The 20,521-nt window shown below is 36.2% G+C and overlaps 1 protein-coding gene across 1 annotated transcript in view; it reads right to left on the reverse strand.

The window, feature by feature from the left end:
- PTPRD (protein tyrosine phosphatase receptor type D) overlaps window positions 1–20,521 on the reverse strand; it is a 2,680,207-nt gene that overhangs the window by 97,484 nt on the left and 2,562,202 nt on the right. Inside the window, 1 exon segment of the mRNA XM_043972034.1 lies at window positions 2,983–3,106. Within this exon segment, the coding sequence (XP_043827969.1) occupies window positions 2,983–3,106 (124 nt within the window).

Consider the following 20,521-nt stretch of genomic DNA (forward strand, 5'->3'; position numbering starts at 1 on the left):
GTTTCATTGAGAGTACCCAGGAGGAACAAGAGGAAGGCCTCTAGCACTTTGTAAGTGCACTTCACAGGATGGTCAGAGGAAAATGAACAAGAATCACATAGGATGAGGTGGTTTGGATGGGTTGTAATCTATCTACCCTGATAAAAGGAAAATCCACACTACAGATTTCAAAGACTGTTTAAACTACTGAAGAATAGGAAGGATCCTACAAAAAGGTGCCATGAATCTGCACTGACTTGCCCCTCTCTGGAATATCGTGTTCTCCTCTTGACATTCCATGGTAAGAAAGGCCCTGGAAGTATCACCTGTTTAGATGATGGCAACTAGAAACCACTTACAGAAAAGACAAATAAAGGAACTGGGAATATTAGGCAGGGAGGAGAAAAGACAACAGGAGTCACGAGTAGTATCTTTAAAGACCTCAAGTCAGTCTGCTAGCATTGGTAATGCAGAAGCAGTTAGGACCAAATCAGACTTGGTGGCACTAAGGCTAGAAAATGGCAGATAGGTGGTATAATAGAATACCACCTTGGAAGGGGAAACTAGGTGGCGCAATGGATAGAGCGCTGGCCCTGGAGTCAGGAGGACTTGAGTTCAAATCCAGCCCCAGACACTTAACACTTACTACCTGTGTGACCCTGGGCAAGTCACTTAACCCCCATTGCCTCACACACAAAAAAAAAAGAATACCACCTTGGAGTCAGAAGGACTTGTGTTTAAATCTAGCCTCAGACACTTACTACCTATCTGATCCTGGGCAAGTTAATCAACCCTGGTTGTCTCAGTTTCCTCTTCTGTAAAATTAGTTGGAAAAGGCAATGGTAAATCACTCTTGAATATCTGCCAAGGAAAACCCAGATAGGGTCACTAAGAGTTGGACATGACTGAGACAACTGAACAACAAGGATAAGAAAAGCACCCTCTTTGGACTTCTCCATCATGCCACCAGAACCTCTTTATCCTATAAGATCACTTGAGCATTGGAACTCGCACTTCATCAGTAGCCTCTGCCCCTGTCACCTCTCTCTAGCTCCAACTGGAGGATTGAGAGGGTATCCCAGGACCTTCATTTAAAGCAGGTGCTCAGGCCAGCTATCTCCTCATTTCCCACCAGTTGCACCCCTCTGGATTTCTCCAGAATGTCCCCTTAGCAGATACTTCTGTCCCCTACCAGGTACTTTCCTCCTCATTTGCCATTCAGTTTCCTTTTCTATGTTGTCTTCCCTACTTGACTGTCAACTCCTTGAGGGGAGGAACTATCTTTTTTTTTTTTTTGAGGGGCAATGAGGGTTAAGTGACTTACCTGAGAGTTCACACAGCTAGTAAGTGTCAAGTGTCTGAGGCCAGATTTGAAACCAGGTCCTCCTGAATCCAGGGCCAGTGCTTTATCCACTGCACCACCTAGCTTCCCCAGCATGAACTGTCTTTTGCCTTTCTTTGAATACCTAGTGCTTAGCACAATGCCTGTCACATACAAAGAGCTAAATAAATGATTATTGACTGACTTTGGGGCTTGAGAAGGATACCAGTTCACAGTCTGGAATCCTGAGGAGAAATCTCCCTATTATATGTCGACATGTATTTTCCTACATGTGTTGCCTTGGCATAAAAGTACCTGGGAAATCGTGTGTGTATCATTGCTTCCCTTTCCAGCATGTCAAGGATCCCATGGCAATGCTTAGTGCTGCCCCTAATGCCAGGGCATCCATTTCATGTTAAGGGCTGAGCCTGTTATGATATAATCTTTCTGAGTTAAACTTGGTTCTGCCTTATCAAACCAAGGGCATGTTTGAGAGCCCTTGGAATATATATGGATTAGATTTATTGAAAACACCTCAAAAAAGACAGAGCTAGTACCGAGATGGAGGTTAGAATGAATTAGAATTGAGCTGAATATAAGACATAGCATTCTGACAAGGAAAGCTGAGCAATGAGGAAGAGTTCAGCCTTGTGAGGTTGGGAGCTGTGGAAGAGATTCTCACATAGGGTGGAAACTTAGACTACAAGACTTCTAAGTTCCATTCCCACTCTAAGCGTCTATCCTGAGATTATTATTAGGATTAGTTTTACTTACTTTAATATTTATATATATATATATATATATATATATATATATATATATATATATATAAAATGACATTATATGAGAGAGAAATAAAATATACTTTATATATATTATATATTGCAATATTACACACACACACACACACACACAAGAGAGAGAAATAAAACAGAAGGCACAGTAAAACTTCTAATTTGTCAGAATTAGGTTCATATGAGAACTACCAGAAATAAATTAGAGGCAGATCACATAAGGCTGTGTAAATTGGTAGGAAAATGGCAGATGTGTTTCAATGAGGGCACGCATCAAAAGGAATATTATCCTGCCCTTTAAAAATCCATGCTAAATTTTACATGTGTAGTATTAGAAGCCATCCTATACCACAATAAAGATAGGGTTGTATAGAAGAAGAGGATTGGTCTAGGAGGTAACCTGGATTCTAGTTCTAGCTCTGCCATGATCTAGCTGGATGACTTTGGGCAAGCCATTTCTAGAAATTAAACCCTTTCTAGAAATTAACTTCTTTATCTATTAAATCAGAGTTGGACTAGATGATTTCTCAGGGCCCTTCAAAGATCTAGCATTCAATAATGTCATGATTCAAGCGAAGCTGAAAAACATCTGGAACACAACAATTTATTCAATCCAAGTACTTCATCAGAGAATCACTGAGTTAAAATCTCATAGGCCATTTATTCTAACCTATATGGCGAAAAAAATTTGCTCTCAGCCAGTATTTTTAGGGAGACCTCCAATAAGGGGCAAACCAATCAATTTTTACAAAGTTCTCTTAGGCATAAGGGTTCTAAAGGAAATTTTGACTTGAAGCAATTATTTCACTTTTCAGGGCTGGCTAGCAACCAGACGTATAATCTTTTCAACCAATGGAAAGGATGTACATGCTTGGTGGGTTTTCTTACCTTCTATTGCTGATAAAAGAACCCGAGAATGGTCATATGCAATTACATTTGCGTATCTATTCTTTGGTTTGTTTACTTCCAGATTTGAGTGCTCCCATGTGAACTGCTGACCAGGGTCAATCGACTTGAAAAGAAAAACAGGGAACAAAACAAAGCATGAATCAATATTTGTATAGCAATGCACTGTAGACATTTATCAAAGGGAGCAAACATAACCACATTTTATATGCTGAAGGTAGATTATGATATCAAGATGATCCTTGCCACAAAGATGAAGAGTAATACTGGAGTACAACACAAATTAGTCATGTGGATAACAGCTACCATTTTTGTAGGGATTGAAAGTTTACATGACCTTCCTTTGTCCTCAAAACAACCATATAAAGCTCACTACTATTGGAATAATTTCCCCATTTTTTTCTCCTCCATTAAACCATTAGCTTCTTGAGTGTAGGAACTGTTTTCACCTTCCCTTGTAGCCTTCATGCTTAACACAGTACCTGAACATAGTAAATACTGGACAGTGACCTACATCACTGAATGGAATTCCGTTATTGATAAAATTACAGGCACACTCATGTATGAATAACTAAAATAAGTAAACAGGCAACTTGTTCAGTTTAGTCAACTGACTGAGTCAGTGAGAAAGCCAGATTAATCTTTACTTTGGTCAAAAAGTTCATCTATATAGCCCAATGTCATTGAAGAGTAATTGTTTTTCTGGGCACACTGGTTTTCAGTAAAAAGAAAAAAAAAATGTGGATTCTCTATGGAAATTTTTACCGGAAGATATGCATAAGAATTGTCCAGAGTGATCAGTTTGCAATCTGGATATCAAAGTAACTGTTGATGGCCTTTGTTTCATTTTACCCTTTATTGTCATTTCCTCTATATTTTTTTGCATTACTATAACCCCTTTACTTCATCCACTGTTCATTTTATTTAAGAGAAATAAAATAATTTCAAGAACAAAGATAATGGTTGTAAAGGAATTGATAAATTCTCTGTTTATATTTAATCATAGTCATTGTTTTGGGAATTGTTTCTGATCTTGACTAGAAAACTTTAATTTTTAAACATTTTAAAATTTATAGTTTCTGCTATAGTCCAATCTGGGAATTAAAATGCTTTGAAATCTAGGATAGCCAAATTCTTATGTGGAATTATGATGAATACAAAATGCACATATATCAATCAATTACTAATTATCTTATTAAGCCTCTCCTATATTCCATGTACTGTGCTAAGTACTAGGATTACAAAGAGTAAAAATTAAATAGCTCTTCCCATCTAGGAGCTACATGAATACACACACACACACACACACACACACACACACACACACAGAGTTGTTGAGTCATTTTCAGTTGCATCTGACTCTTTGTGACCCCATTTAGCCTATTCTTGGCAGATACTGGAGAGGTCTGCCATTTCCTTCTCCAGCTCATTTTACATATGACAAAAGTGAGGTCAACAGGGTTAAGGGACTTGCCCAGGATCACACAGCTAGTAAGTGTCTGAGGTCAGATTTGAACCCAGGAAGATGAGTCTTCCTGACTCTAGGCCTGATACTTTTAAGTCACTGTGCCACCTAGCTGCCATATAAAATATAGGGAAGATGTGTGCAAGGTAATTTGGAGGAGGAGTTTGAGGCACTAGGTGCTGGGGATCGGGATATGCCCTTTGCAAGAAGTGGCATTTGATGTGAGCCTTGAAGGAAAACTGAGATTTTAAGAGATACAACGCTATAGAGACGGGAGATGGAATGGCCTGTGGGAAGAACAGCAGGAAATCAGTTTCCCTGGACTGCAGATTGTGTGAAGAAGAGTAAAATATAAAATGCCTGGAAATGTAGGTCAACACCAGGTTGTGAAGGACTTTGAAATCCAAACAGGGTGATCTTTATTTAATCCTAGAGGAAATACAAAGCCTCAAGCTTTCATAAAGTGCTTTAATGACCAAACAAAGAAATTTGTATTTGATCCTAGGGGCAATAGGGAGCCAAAGTTTGCTGAGCAAAAGAGTTACATGTACAAACCTGTACTACGGAAAAATATATTTGGGAACTATATGGAGAATGGAGTAGAAAGCAGGGAGCCTTGAGTTAGGGAGATAATCAGGCAGTTATTACAATCACAGTGAGGACAAAACTTGTATTATTAAAAACTTTATAAGCATTTCAAATAATATGCAATTTTTCTAATATTCCTTCATTCAAACATTTAAGTACTGACTGTATGTAGAGCCTTGTGCTTAGGCATTAGGGAGACACAAAGTTCAATGAAGGTTTATCTAGCTGAGGGAGAATACCTAAGATATTTGTGTGATAAGGTTAACAGTGATTTGGGTGGGCGGAGGCACTGTAGTAAGTCATGACTTTTAAAAACTTTTTAAAAAATCCACCTATAGTTTTCATGCACTTGAAAGATAGCTGTATACAAAAGTCAAAAGTTTAGAGTTAAATAACTAAAAATTAAATACATAGGTAAATACCTAAAAATTAATATAGTATGGTGATACATACATATATACATGTAAGTATATATGTGTATATATACATATACACACATATATGCATATATACATATACATACATATTAATTTTTAGGTATTTACCTATGTATTTAATTTTTAGATATTTTATATATATATATATATATGTATAAAAACCTGGACCTGCTGAGAAGACCAAGTTCTGTTTGGGAGTAAATGGAAAAGGGAAGTAAAGGAGAAAGGAATAAGTATATATGAAGGGACTACCAAGTGCAAGGCATTGTGCTAAGTGCTTTACAAAATATTATTTCATTAGATTTATTAATTGCCTCAAAATAGCTTCTGAAAATGATACAATTATCATTAGTATCCAATCAACCAAGGACTATTTTGTAAAATCAACTCAATTTTACTTTCTGAGACTATGTAAGTCTCTCTAAATTGTGTGGCCCCAGTTGATTGAATAGTTCTCTGCAGAGTACTGTACCTTAACAGCAATCTACCCAATAACGTAATTAAGGCCATTTCTGGTTTCTTGGGAGTCTCATAGTGGGAAATCCTAATGTGATTACTTTAGATAACACACAGATTGTACAGAAAAGGTGCGAGTTAAGCTAGAGAAACTGCATTGTTAACAGTCACTAGTGTATTGACCTTTAATACTTAAAACTCATTAACTTGGGGCTTAGTCATTAAGTACTGTGATCCTGAAATTATAGCTGTCACCAACCTTAGGCTCAACTAAGGAACAATTCTGGTTACATGAGCTCTTTTCGTCTTGTTTCTCTCTATAAAGTATCCTAAGAACATCCTACAGATGTTGAGTGTCTTTGTTGGAAGATATTATTCCTTTTGACAAACTTTTCTTTCATTGGGATAATGGTTCACCTACAGATGTGCAAAACCACCTATATTAAATGAGAGCAATTAAACTGTATCCGGGAATTCAAAGACTTCTGTCAACTTGCCTCTGCCTCTGTTCATTTTACCTTCTCTTCTCCCTTTGGATAAGATATCCACTATCTATGCAGACAGATAAAGAAAAGAAGAATGGAATTGTGGTTATACCACACACATGCAAAAATAGGTATATTTGTTCAGTGTATTACAGAACAGCTTTCTAGAGTGTGGCCCCCTAGGAATAATGCATTGAGGGAGGAGAAGTTATTCAACCAGCCAGGTAGGTAGAACTAAGCTAATAGGCACAAGTCATCTCAGTGAAACACATCAGAAAATAACTATCCTTTATCTCTTCAACCCAAGTTATATCTCCTTTCTACCCTATCACCTTGTGTTATACTGGAGCAAATCCTTTGAGATATCCTGTTAAAAATAAGGATGGCTTCACAAATATGATGAAGCAGATGGGAGGCAGCCTACATTCATAACCAGTTTCACATAGAAAAAAACAAACATTGATTAAATGTTGCATTGTCTTTGGGTAATTCAGCACTTGTCCATCTGGATCTGTCTTTGGGTTGAATAAGTGCTGTTCCTGTAGGTTGTTAAATTCAGGCAAGCAGTAAGCAAGCCCAGAAAAAGGATGAATAAACACTCTGGGCAGGCAACATGTAATAATGATCATTTAAAACTTTAAAAATAAAATCACAACAGACCTAAGCACATGTGGTCAAATCCCCATTATCTATGGCAATGAGGTAAAGCAAAAGACCTAATGAATGCCATCAACCATTTATCCTTCGATTCCTATTCATTAGTCTTTCATAGAACTGATGATAAGTAATGGCAGTTGGCAGATCTTTATTGCATATCCTGTTCTGCTGGTGTCTGGGAAATGTGCAGATGAGCACTGCAAAGGCCAGCTACCAGAATAAGTAAAAGCCAAGGGCCTCGGTGACCCATCATTTGGAAACACAGAAGCTGGATCATCAATCCCCAATCACTTTTTGGTTCTTTTTTTTTCTTTTTTTTTTTTTTGTGGGGCAATGAGGGTTAAGTGACTTGCCCAGGATCACACAGCTAAGCTACTGTCAAGTATCTGAGGCTGGATTTGAACTCAGGTCCTTCTGAATCCAAGGACGGTGCTTTATCCACTGCACCATCTAGCTGCATCCCCCATCACTTTTTAAAAAATTCAAATGTTATACAATATAATGGTAGACCATATACTGTGATGTTGACTTAATAAAGGGTTATGAGTAGCTGCTTCTCATTATCCTTTATTTCTCTCTATACTTGGTATGCTGATGCCAACAGAAAAAGTCATGGAATGAGAATGTTAGGGCTGGGAGTGACCTTGGAGATTATATGGCATCCTCTACCCTTTCCAATGTTCCTATGTGAGTTCCATCAGGGAAGGGCCCTTTTCATTGCCTCTAACCCTAAAATACCTAACCCAGAGAGCTCTGCTTTAGAGCAGATGCTTAATCTAGTTGGTGAATAGGTAGAAACTAAGGATCATAGGGTTACGGCTGGAAAGGACATCAGACATCATCTAGTCGAATTCTCTTATTTTACAGATGAGGAAAATGAGGCCCAGGGATGTTCAGTGACTTGCTCAAAGTGATGTGGATTGTATTGGAGAGGAAAATGAAGCCAGAACATAGGTGATACGTTGTGAGAACAGAGAAGAATGAGGAACTGAAGGTCATTATCAGGATGAAGAATCGGTTTAGGAGAAGTGAGGCAGAGAGATGGAAAGAGTAGAAATTATGATTATTAATATATCTTGCTCAATTAGCAAGAAAAGGATAGCAATTCAATAGCATGTCCTATTGAGCAAAAGTTGATGACCAGTAGGGAAAGGCATCTTTCCAGTGGATATTATAACCAAGGACTTCGTGCATTAAAGGAAAAACCTCACGTGAAAACCTTCCAGTATCACAGAAACTTAAGTATTACAAGTGTGTAGTGCCTCACCCTGAAGATTTCTCAAAGAGATTTTTCCAAGAATTATTGACTAGTCCAGCAGAGACATCTGATGCATTAAGTAGACTGACACTGCCGGGCAACAGTTACACTGAAAAATGTATAAAGTTATATTTAGCAGGGGGCAGCTAAGTGGCACAATGGATAAAGCACTGGCTCTGGATTCAGGAGGACCTGAGTTCAAATACAGCCTCAGACACTTAACACTTACTAGCTGTGTGACCCTGGGTAAGTCACTTAACCCTCATTGCCCCACAAAAAAAAAATAAAACTCAAAATAAAAAGTTACATTTAGCAGGAGGAGAAAAGGAGGCAGAGATTTACCTAAGGTGCATTAGTGAAAAGCCAGAGCAAGACATGAGACCTTTCCAGCTGCACTCCTTTATCATCCCACATTTAGCTTTTAACTGTACTCTCAGAACATAATGTAGGGAGGAAAGCAGATGGCATTAAAATCAAGTGGACTATTTTCTGTATACATAATTTGATTCCCAAACTTTGGAGTAGCTATCAATTTGCACTTAGAATCACAGTAAGTGAGCAAGATTACATTGTTCTGTCAGGCCACCTTCAAAAAAAAAATTCCCAATCCTCCCTAGGAGAAGAGTTCCCTCAGTCCCAGTTACTTTACTTTGATGGGAGGGGGATCTTTACCACATATGATAACAGACTCACACCCACACTAACCATTATAGTCTTTCACTGCCAGTGAGAGTGTTTTTAAAGACAAAATCCTCAAAATATTTTCTTTTAAAAATCATCAAAGAGAAACCACAAAAAGGACACATTCTTTTTTTTTGGTTTTGTTTTTCATAACAGCTAACAAAAACACCTAATTATATAGAAGAGATGAATCTTCTCATTTACTGGCCAAAATATGGGTAAAGCTAACCAGTTTCTTCTTACAGCAACTTAAACTCAAAATGACCTTGAGCCAAGAAAAACAGTTTTTTTCCTTTCTTTTCTTGTTTGTTTTTGGTCACAGGTTATCAAAGTTCACTCTCCTTTTATATAATATGTTTTGCCTTAGGATATAAATTCAAAACCTTTTAAAGACCTAGAATAGTAAGTTGTCATTGGGAAGGGTTCTCTTTTAGGCAGTTAAGGCTTGTTTTATTCTTAGGGTATAAAAAAATCATTAACAGGAATTATTCTCCTACCATATTAATGTGGAACAATTAAAAAGTACCCATGCTTCCATGCTTTGTAGTAAATATGTTTTATAAAATGTAGAAAGTCAAGGAATTAGAAACTGCAAAATGTTTTGCTCTGAGTATAATAAAACAATAGAAATTGGAAGAACAATGTAGTATCTTAAAAGAAAATATTGAAATGGAGGCAGAGGGTTGAGAATTCTAGTCCTGCCTGAGTCTGCCACTAATATTATTATATTGTATTGCATTATATTATATTACAGTATATTATATTATATCACAGTACATTGTATCATGTTACAGTACATTATAATTTTCATTATTATAATTTCAATTTGTATGGAACTTTAAAGTTTATAAATTCCATTCTTTGCATAATTCTATGAGGTAGGCAGAGGTCCCTTTTTTGTATGTGTGGAAAGTAGGACTCAGAGTACTTAAGCGGCTTGCTCTTGGTTTCAAGACCTGTAAGTGGCAGATCTGGGTCTTCAGTATCCAATTAGTACTTCAAGTCCATTACTTTTCCCACATTGTCACTCTGGGAAACAGTCAAATCATAGTATGGCTGAGAAGGGAGTGAATAAAAACCCAAAAGGATACATCTCAACCAAACTGTCTACCTTGGATACAGAAAGCCTCAAAAATATCCATGGAGCACAAATGTGGTTTGGAGACCGCATGTCACACTAGGAAGCATACTCTTCTTCACCTCTATTTTCACATTTCTAACTGCCAGCTGGTCAAATTGAACCACATGTCCCACAGACGTCTTAAATTAAGCACATCCAAAACTGAATACGTTAACTTACACACACACACACACACACACACACACACAGCCCTTCACCCCCTTCCAATTTTCCTTTTACTGTTGAGGGTACTGCCATCCTCCTAGGCCCTCAGGATCACAACTTGGGTATCATACTCGACTCCACTTTCTCCCAACCTCCAGATGCAATCTGATGCTAAATCTTGTCAAGCAACATCTTTTATACATACCTCCTTATTTCCAACAGCACTGCCACTACTCTGCTTCAGGCCCTCATTACCTCATGCCTAGACTGTTTCAGTAACATACTGGTTGGATACCCCCATCCAAATCTGTCCCCATTGGAGTCTGTCTACCACTCAGCTTCAGAGCTGATCATCCTAAAGTACAGGTCCATCTCAATCCTTTATTCAACAAACTTTAGAGGTTAGCTCAACTCTCTGTTGTCTCCAGGACAAAAGAAAGCATCCTTTCTTTGGATTTAAAAAAAAACTTCATTAACTGGTCCTCTTACACCTTCCTTTCCTCCATGTAAACTGCAATCTAGTGACATTAGCTTCCTTCCTGTTCCACAAACAAGATGTTCCATCTCTTGATTCTGGGTCTTGATTCAGGCTGTCCCCCATGCTGGAATTCTCTACCTCATGATCTCTCCCTCTTGGGTCCTTGGCTTTTTTCAAGTCCAAGGCAAGCCTTTCCTGATTTTCCTCCATGCTATTGCCTTCACTATGTTGATTATCTTCAATTTATTTATTTATATATCTTGTTCTTATATTGTTATTTGCATGTTATCTCCCATTAGACTGAAAGCACTTTTTTTCTTTTTTTACCTTTTTTTGGTATGTTTAGTGCCTAGTACAGTGGTTGGCACATTTAGAAGGATTTTAATAAATAGATATTGACTTGGATTTGGGGTCAAAGGACCTTGGTTCAAATCCTAACTATATTATTTGCTATACGATCCTGGACATATAAGCTTTCTCAGTCTCAGTTTCCCTAATCTGTAAAATGGGTTCCTACTCTGCCACTTGCTAGCCAAGCAAACTTCAGAAAATCATTTGGCTCCTTTGGGTCTCTGTTTCCTTACCTATATAATACAGAGTGAGGTTGTCCTAGAGTATACCTAAGCTCCTTTCTACTTCTAATATTCTATGATTATACAAATTGGTTGCATAAATTTGACTTCTCCACTTTTCCCAAAGCACAATTTCAGATACCATTTTTTTGAGGGGGGACTTTGTTCTAGACTGGGTGTTTTATATCTAATGAAATATATCATTTATGAATTTTTTCAGTGCAGAGTACAAAAATTGTCTCAATATTCTCCAAATTAAGGGGGCATTAAGAAAGATACTAGATCTGACCTCAGACACTTGACACTTACTAGCTGTGTGACTCTGGGCAAGTCACTTAACCCCAATTGCCTCACTGGAAAAAAAAAAAAACCCAAGAAAGGTACTAGAGGCTCTATAAAGCTCTCCCACCAAATGAACAGAAACTATCTGAATAGTAGACAACCTAAGAAAAAGATATGATTGCTAATACATGAAACCAGAAAATGGGACTAAACAAGTGGCCCCTAAATGGAAGGCTGGCTCACAGGTTTTCCTTACAATGCAGAGGGATAAAAAGAGTTGCCAAAGTTGTTTTTATGTTGTGTCCAAAGGAAATAAGAAGCATAGCTTTGTGGGACACAATCATTTTTCCTTACATTGATCCCAGTGTGAACAAGACAGAAATCACAGTAAAGATAATTTCACCTTATAAACTGACATCAGTTTGGAAGGAAAATAATGAGGTTCTATGAAGAATTTTAAATCCTCTAAACTACACATACTTTGGTACACAATTTGGTAACCGAAGTATGAAAGTCAACACTGAGGCAGATGTCAAAAATAATGTCAAAGTTTGATGTGGGATCAGGAAATTAATAAGGAGAAATGCTTTTAGTCTACTCAGAGGCAGATCTATGAAATGAAAATTCGTAAAAATAAAACATGGCTTCAACCCAACATAGTAAGATATACCTGGTTTCCATGATAAACTATTGGCCAGGCTGGTCGAATACCTATTGGTTGGCAGAAAGAGTGAGAGAACCTTAGAACCATAGTTTCTTTCTACAAGAACAAAAGTAGAAAGTGTTTGGAAGGCATCAAATGACATAATGAAACATGAAACTTATTATATTTTCACATACAATAAGCTAAAGATCACAAATGTGAGTGATTTTTAAATCAGCCATCAGTAAACAGTCATATTGTAATGACATTAAAATAGGACTTTCGCATATGTTCATATGCTATAAGCTTAAAAAGTCCTTCTCCTTTGTGAACCATAAGGATGATCCTACATCTGATAACCTCATCATGGCATGGTGATGGCCTTGGGTCTTTCAACAGAATAGAAGCTCTGGCAGATTCTTCCAAGCTGTATACACTTCAGGTATGGACCTAGAGATGGACCGTATGCTTGTTGTCTAAGCACCTAGATAAGTTTGAAGAAGCTCTTCACCTGACTGGCTTGAGTCCTGAAATTTCTGGCTGCCACAGCTCCTGAAGGTTATGTTACAGATCGGCTGTGATTTGTATCAAGGATAAGAGTACTGGTACTGATAAAATGATATATTAGTGAATATTATTTATATGAAAATAAGAAATATTGGGATGTTAGTAACTCAATTTCACATGCAAGCTTTTGGGGCAAGCATATCAAAAGATTAAAAAATAGATATTACTTGCAATAATTCTCAAACTTAAACCAATAGAAGTAAAGTGGTTTTGAATTGATATATGGTGAATCAGCAAAAATAAACTATCCCCTGAGGGTAAATTGCCCAACCAGGTGAGGTGAATCAATTCTCTCAGGGGGCCATTTGGCAAATAATCTGTTCTAAATTATACCCAAGGGAGAGTTAATTTGTCTCATGCAGTTTACATTTTACTCCCAGAAAGTAGTTTACTCACTCTTATTTACCATGGATTTAGTACAATAAGATGAAAAATATTGCATTCTATTTAAGTTTAATGGGGAGCCATTATTTTGTCTCCAAAATTAAGGTAAACTATTTTTCAATTTTTATTGGTGATAGAAAATGTTAGTTTTAGGGAATGAAACTATTCAAATAAGAGTTCAAAAAAGGGACTATCTGTTAAAGAGTATAAAAAGAGAAATGCTGGTGATTTCTATGTCATTAGGACTTTCCTTAATTTAATACATGATATATAACTTGTAGACAGTGGAATCCACGTGTTTGGGTTTCTGACACTGATGATTACCACATCTTCCTTTACTTTTATATATTTTCCCAATCTTTCTGAATACTTCTTTGTTACTTTTATTGATAGTCTTTGCTCTACCTACTCCGAAGAGTGAAAGTCTCCCAAGGCTATACCCCTGACCTTTGTCTCTCATCTCCATCTGCATTCATATCTACTCCTATGGTGTCAGTTACTATCTCTAAATAGATGACTCAAAAATCTTTCCCTCTTAACTCCCATTTCTACTCTGATTTCTAGTCCAGAATTTCCAACTGCCTACTGGCCTTCTCATTAGATATTTCATGGACAACTTAACAGATATCCAAAACAGAACTAATGATCTCTGTAAAACCTGCCTCTCCTCCATAATTCCCTATTTCTGGTGATGTTGTTCCTACCCTTTCAATGCTTCCTCCTCCAGGCTGGAAGCACTGGAGTTATTGACTTTGGCTTTTCTTTCTCTCTTGACCAAAAATCACATGATCTCAGATCTTTGATGGACCTTAATAGCTAACTTTTTGTTGCTGCTGTTCAGTTGTTTCTGTTGAGTTTGACCCTTTGTGACTCCATTTGGAGTTTTGTTGGCAAAGATACTGGAATGATTTGCCATTTCCTTCTCCAGTTCATTTTGCAGATGAGGAAATTGAGGCAATCAGGCTTAAGTGACTTGCCCAGGGTCACATGGCTAGTAAGTGTCTGATATTTAAACTCAGGTCTGACTCTAGGTCTGGCTCTCTATCCACTATGCCACAAGTTATCAATGGCCAGCTAAGCCAACCCAAATTTACAAAAGAACCTCTTTACAACATACTTAACAATGATCACCCTGCTTTTTTGTGAAGCAGTCTATCTGACTTTTATACAGGGTATCTCAAGACTTAACTAAGACTTTTGAAATACCTTGTATAGTCCTTCCTGTTGGAAAGCTGCTCATCATATTAATCCTAAATTTACCTCTTTGAAATTTCCCAAAAATTGTTTTCTGGTGCCAAACACAACACATCAAATTATTTTCCCATATAATTGCCCTTTGAATATTCTAAGACAGAAATAATGTTCCTTTCCAGCCATTTTTTTTCTCATTCAAGATCCTTAGTTCCTTCAACCAATCATCAAATTGTATGAATTTGAGGTCTTTCATCATACTGGTTGACTTCTAGTGGAAAACTGTAGGTTATCAATGTCTTTCCTAAAATATGATACCCAAACTCTGCAATAAGTCATATGAAATCTGACTAGGTCAGAGTATTCTGACCATTATCACCTCTTTATAACTGAAGGCTATGCTTCATTATTAATATAGACTGAAGTCACATTAGTTTTTTTGACTGCCATATGAAACTGTTGACTTGCATTGAGATTGTAAATCACTAAAACCCCTAGATAATTTTAAAACAAACTTTGTCTAATTATGCCTTGCCTGTCATATATATCTATATCTATATCTATATATATAGAGAGAGAGACTATAGGTGTGTATACACATATATATTTTTATATATTTATACACACAAATATATAGTTATTTTTTGAAAGTATAAGACTTTACACTTTGCCAGAATTTTATTTCATCTTATTAGAGTTCACCCAATATTTTACCTAGTCAAGATATTTTCAGATCCTACTTCAGTTATTCAGTGTGCTAACTATCCTAACAATTCCTTTGTGTCATCACTAAATTTGAAAAAAGATGGAATCTATACCTTTATACAAGCCATTAATAAAATGTTAAATAGAATTCAACCATGCAGGCAGGGTACTCATTGAAGATCTTCCAAGTTGTCATTGGTCCAGTCATTCAACCAGTTCTATATTGCTACCTGTAGCACTGTCTAGCCTACCTCTTTCTACGTTTTCCATGAGAATAATATGAAATCCTTTTTCAAGTGCTTTGTTGAAATATAGGAAAATTATATCTACAGAATTCCTTGATCTACTGATTGAATAACCATGTTAAAAATATTAAGTTTAATTTGACATGACCTATTTTTGTTGAAGGAGTGCTGGTGTTCCATGATCAGTGTTTTCTAGAAGCTCATTAACCAGATCTCTAGAATATATTCTAGAGCATGTTCAGAAATAGATGAGTCTGATCAATTCTACTTTTGTCCCTTTCCTTCTAGTGTCAATTGCTCCTTCCCATTATTTCCAACCCCATTTCACTAATTTTCGTTTTCAAATCTTTCACATCCACTATGATAAAAGACTCCTAATTTGTCTTACTTCCTCTGGTTTTTCCCTTTTCTTATCTATCATTCATGCCACAGCCAAAGTTCTCTGAATAGATGTAATCACTTCATTCTATTGCATAAAACTTCTTTTCCATCCATTCCCTTTTCCCCACTCATGTGGCTACCACCCCCTTCAGACCCTCATCACCTCTTGACTGGACCATTGCAACAGTTTCCTAATAGCTTTTAATGTCCATGGTGTTTTCCTTATCCCTACCACTAAAAGTGATTCTTTCCTTCCTCGTAACACTAATGTCACTGTCTCTCCTTTTTTATACTAACTTGTATTATCCAATTTGTGTACACATTTCTTCCACTTACTAAAAGACTATAAACTCTTCAAGGGCAAAAAAAAAAAAAAAAGAATCTTTTTCCCCCATCTTTACATACTTAGCATCTAGCATTACACATACTAGTCAATGAATATTTGCTGAATTGTTTAATTATATAATTTACATTTAAAGTAGCTTCAGACTTCCTAGTTAAACACTCTACTGGGAGACATCAAATCCTTATTTCCAAGAGAAAAAAATGTGAAGTGGAGAAATATAAAATTCCAAGTTAGTTTGGTAAGTACTGTTGCTTCATGGTGAACTACTTCTTTGAATTGCAATCATGAAGTAAGGTTTCTAATACTACTAGGAAAATAATGGCATTCAGAAATTCACCAGATTTTTTGGAAACAATTATATATTTTATATGGATTTTGCAAAGAAATTTAGATAAAATAATGGGGTAAGTAAATTAAAGGCAGATGAATTGGTAAAATATATATATATATTGAATTGTTGAAAAAAGGACTGTTGGTCAACAAATGATTTGGAAAGTGCCATGTTTATTAACTAGAAGAAAGTAGTGTTTCTACTTGGAGATTATAGCAACAAAGGAGGTAACATATAAAGAAAATCATGAATAAGCACTGTGTTGTCATGAAAAGGGCACTGATTTAGGTCATGAAAGCTTCTATTTGGAATACTGGCTAATGCCACTTCCAACCTTGGTGGTTTTGTTGAGTCACTTAACTTAGAGTCAATATCCTTACTTAAAAATGATCGTGATAGCTCTAAATTCTAAAAATCTAAAAATTTCATCATTATAGACAGTCCAATTAGATAACACATAACTAAAAATTCTTTAAATAAGGTTTGGGATATAGAATTAACCAGACATCTGACTTAGTTCTTCATTTCATTGTGCAAACATAGCTATATTTTTATAGCTACTAGCATAAGGTGATAAAAAGATATTCAAAACAGAGTTGTCTTATGCTTATTGGATTTAAGGATACTCTGTTCAGCTTGGAGAAAAAGGCAAATGGGTTAGATGAAGTATGTTTGCTAGTATGACCAGATTAGGCGAAATAAAGCATGAAGAAGAGGCAATTACCCAGATAATGTAGTCAATTTCTATTTCACTTATTTTGTAAAATAATATGCATCTGGATAATTATGGCAAAATTAGCTCAAAATGGAAAAAGTCCTAAGTCCCCAAATCACGATATGACAGTTTAAAAGATCTGATAACTAAATACCTTTATGTTATATCCAACATCTCACTTTTAGATTGAAAAAATTCACAACCCAAGCAAACCATCAAAAAAGAAAACAAGTCTTCAAATTATTTTGTGTTCAAAGAGTAGACGGAAGCATAAATACATCTCCTCAAAAAATTAAACTGAGGAATATAATAATAATTATAGCTAATATTTCTATAGCACTTTAAAATTTGGGAAGCTCTTTACACCTTCATTAGGTTAGCTATGCATAGCTTACTATGATTCAATTCAATTCAATTCAACCCAACAAACTATTACCAGATGCCTGCTAGGTAAAAGAAACTGGGTTCAGTGAAGCTTTGGGTGCAGACAAAAATTAAGCAATTCCTGTCTTCAAGAAGTAAATTTACATTCTACTTGGGGGATATATAACATGTGCATAAGTAAGTAAATGCAAGAGGGAGAGTACTAACTGGAAACATCAGGGAAAGCTTTGAATCTGAGGAAGCATCTGAGCTGAATCTGAAAAGAAACTGGAGAGTCTAAGAGAGGGATGTTAGGATCAAGTGCATTCCAGGCATGGGGGATGACAGCAGAGAAGTCATAGACACAGAAAGAGAATGTTGAGTTCAAGGAAGAAGCAGTAGATCAGTTTGGTTGGAACAAAGAGTAGGGATGGGGAAATAACATAGCGCACAGGAGTTTTTTGCATATCTTTTTGCAGGGCAACTTATATGCAAATAAACTCTTGGATCTAATATAATAAATGGCTTTAAAAGTTTTTAAAGGGTTCTTATATGAGTATTTATAACCTGAATCCCTGCATTGATGATACTGCATTTTGCTTTGTCTTGTACCTTTGGTTTCACTGTCGTAGGGAATTCTTGCTAAGAAAATGCTCTACAAGTAAATATTAGCACTTGTTATGCGATTTATAGCCTTAGAGAATTTTCTGAGGGCAGTGACTTGCCCACATTCACATATTCTTCCTGACTCCAAGGCTGGCTCTGTACCCACTAATCTGAAACAGCTAAGTGATGATATAGAAGAATGCCTCTCTAGCGTCAGGAAAATAAATTCAAATCCAGCCTCAGACATCTACCAGCTTTGTGGTCCCAGGTATGTCACCTAACCTCTGTCTGCTTTTGTTCTCTCATTGGCAAAATGGAGATAATAAGTCAACAGACAACATAATAGCATAAAAACCTGGGTTGTTGGGAGGACCAAATGAGATAATACTTTTTATAGCATTTTACAAAATTTAAAGTAGTACATAAATGCTAGTTGTTATAATTATTAGCAACAATAACAATGATCGTCATTGGTTCTATGTTCCACAACAATGTTACAAGGGGTTTGTGCTTACTTCTTAAACATTTGTAAAGAATGTAAGTAATATGGTAAATTAACTGGGGGGTTCACAACACATATTTCTTGTCAACAGAGGTTCACAAAACAACAACAATGGAAACAACTGCACTAAATAAGCCCTGCTGTCTTACTATAAGACTTATCTATCAGCAACCAAAAGCTATTATAACATATACATATTCATCAATGAACTGATCATTACTAAAGTTAGCTCTCCCTCAAACTTCTTTCCCAACTCCTTATCCCTAGTAGCTATCCTTGCTCATTCCTGTAGAAGGGTCATTCACTTTTGATGGTGGCAGATGCTTCCAAAGAGAGTGAATCAAATAACAAAGAGTTATGAGTCCCTTGGAAAAATTTATGAATCCCTTTTATCTTTTTCTTGCAGCAATCATACTCTTTATGATCACACTGCCAAAGTAAAGCATGAAGTGAAAGATGCCACACTGGGCTGTCATCCGACTTTTGTCAGGAAAAAATATTACACCCTAAAAAAAAATCAACATTTGATTCATTTTTTGTTCTAAGAAACAGTGCATTGTTGCAGTTCTAATTTAAGATTAGGTGCAAAATAAACATATTTCCATAATTTTTAATTGCATTTTTCAAGACAAAGACCTGATCAAATGTTTTGTTTCAGTATTTACTCAAAAATGGTCCCTATTTTAAATAATTTCACTTAAGTAGTCTTATTCCAGTACTAATTATCCTTGGATAATGAGGAGCTCCTGTACATTGTAGTGAACACAGGCATCTCATAAAAGGAGACAGTGCCTGAAAGTTCTATTTTTACATGTAATTCCCAAGTGTATTAGCCATTATTTTTTTTTTCATAGAAAACTGAAATGTCTTTCTTTTGAAATTTAATGATATAGGATTAAACATCAACTTCTTTTCATTTTTCAAATGCTTGGTGAGAATGAATATGTATTTTTGACAAAATCTTATGACATAAGTACATACATGTATAAACAAACATATATTTCAACCTTCATCTACCTAAAAGATTATTGGGGGGAAAGCACCTCCTGATCAATTTTAAAGTACTGCATCAATGCTAGCCATCAATATCACCAATACACATAATAGCAAATATCAGTGAAATGGTTATAAAAGAATTAATCATACTGATTCATCTCTGTAATTCAACAAATTCATCTCTCCCAGGGCCTTTAAAGGAGCGTTTTCCTCACATTCACTATTCCATCCATTCATTAATTCATTAACAATTATTAAGCACCTTCTTCATGCATAGCACTGTATTCAAATGTTCCAGCCCTCACTGATCTTAAAGTCTAGAAAGCAGGTTAGAGACTAACCTTCTTGAATATTTTGGCAGAGGACAGAATCTTTAAGGGCCCATTTTTTTTTCAATGGTCCCCTTGGAAATGCACAATGGAATTGTAATAGCTCGTTTCCAGCTACTGATGATGCTGCCTAGCAGAGAGTACTTGTGGTCTCTAAGAGTTTGGAATAAACTGCTATCTAAGAAAGATTATCGGAGGTATCACAATTGATTCTTTCCTTTGCATGCTCTTACAAAACAGCACAGGGACATTCAGACAGATTAAATATTTTTCAATGTATATTGTATGTGAATTACAAGTTTAGCCTGGACATTCTTGTTTGATTTGTAATTTGAAAACTATATGGTATATAGAACAGATTTAAATGACAGATGTTTTTGTCATTCACTGCCCAGTTACATTATCGGCACACAATCAACTACTCCACATCATTTTTAATCCCCCTGCCCCCAGTAGGTAGATATAAAGCAAGCCAGCTTTCAACACAGCTAAACAACACATTTCTCATCAAGTCCAAGTGAATGGAACCTTAACTGTAATCTTTACTCTATTTCACACAACTGAATTAGGAAC

This window comes from Dromiciops gliroides, chromosome 1 (genome assembly GCF_019393635.1).
Source record: "Dromiciops gliroides isolate mDroGli1 chromosome 1, mDroGli1.pri, whole genome shotgun sequence".
Taxonomy (NCBI): Eukaryota; Metazoa; Chordata; class Mammalia; order Microbiotheria; family Microbiotheriidae; genus Dromiciops; species Dromiciops gliroides.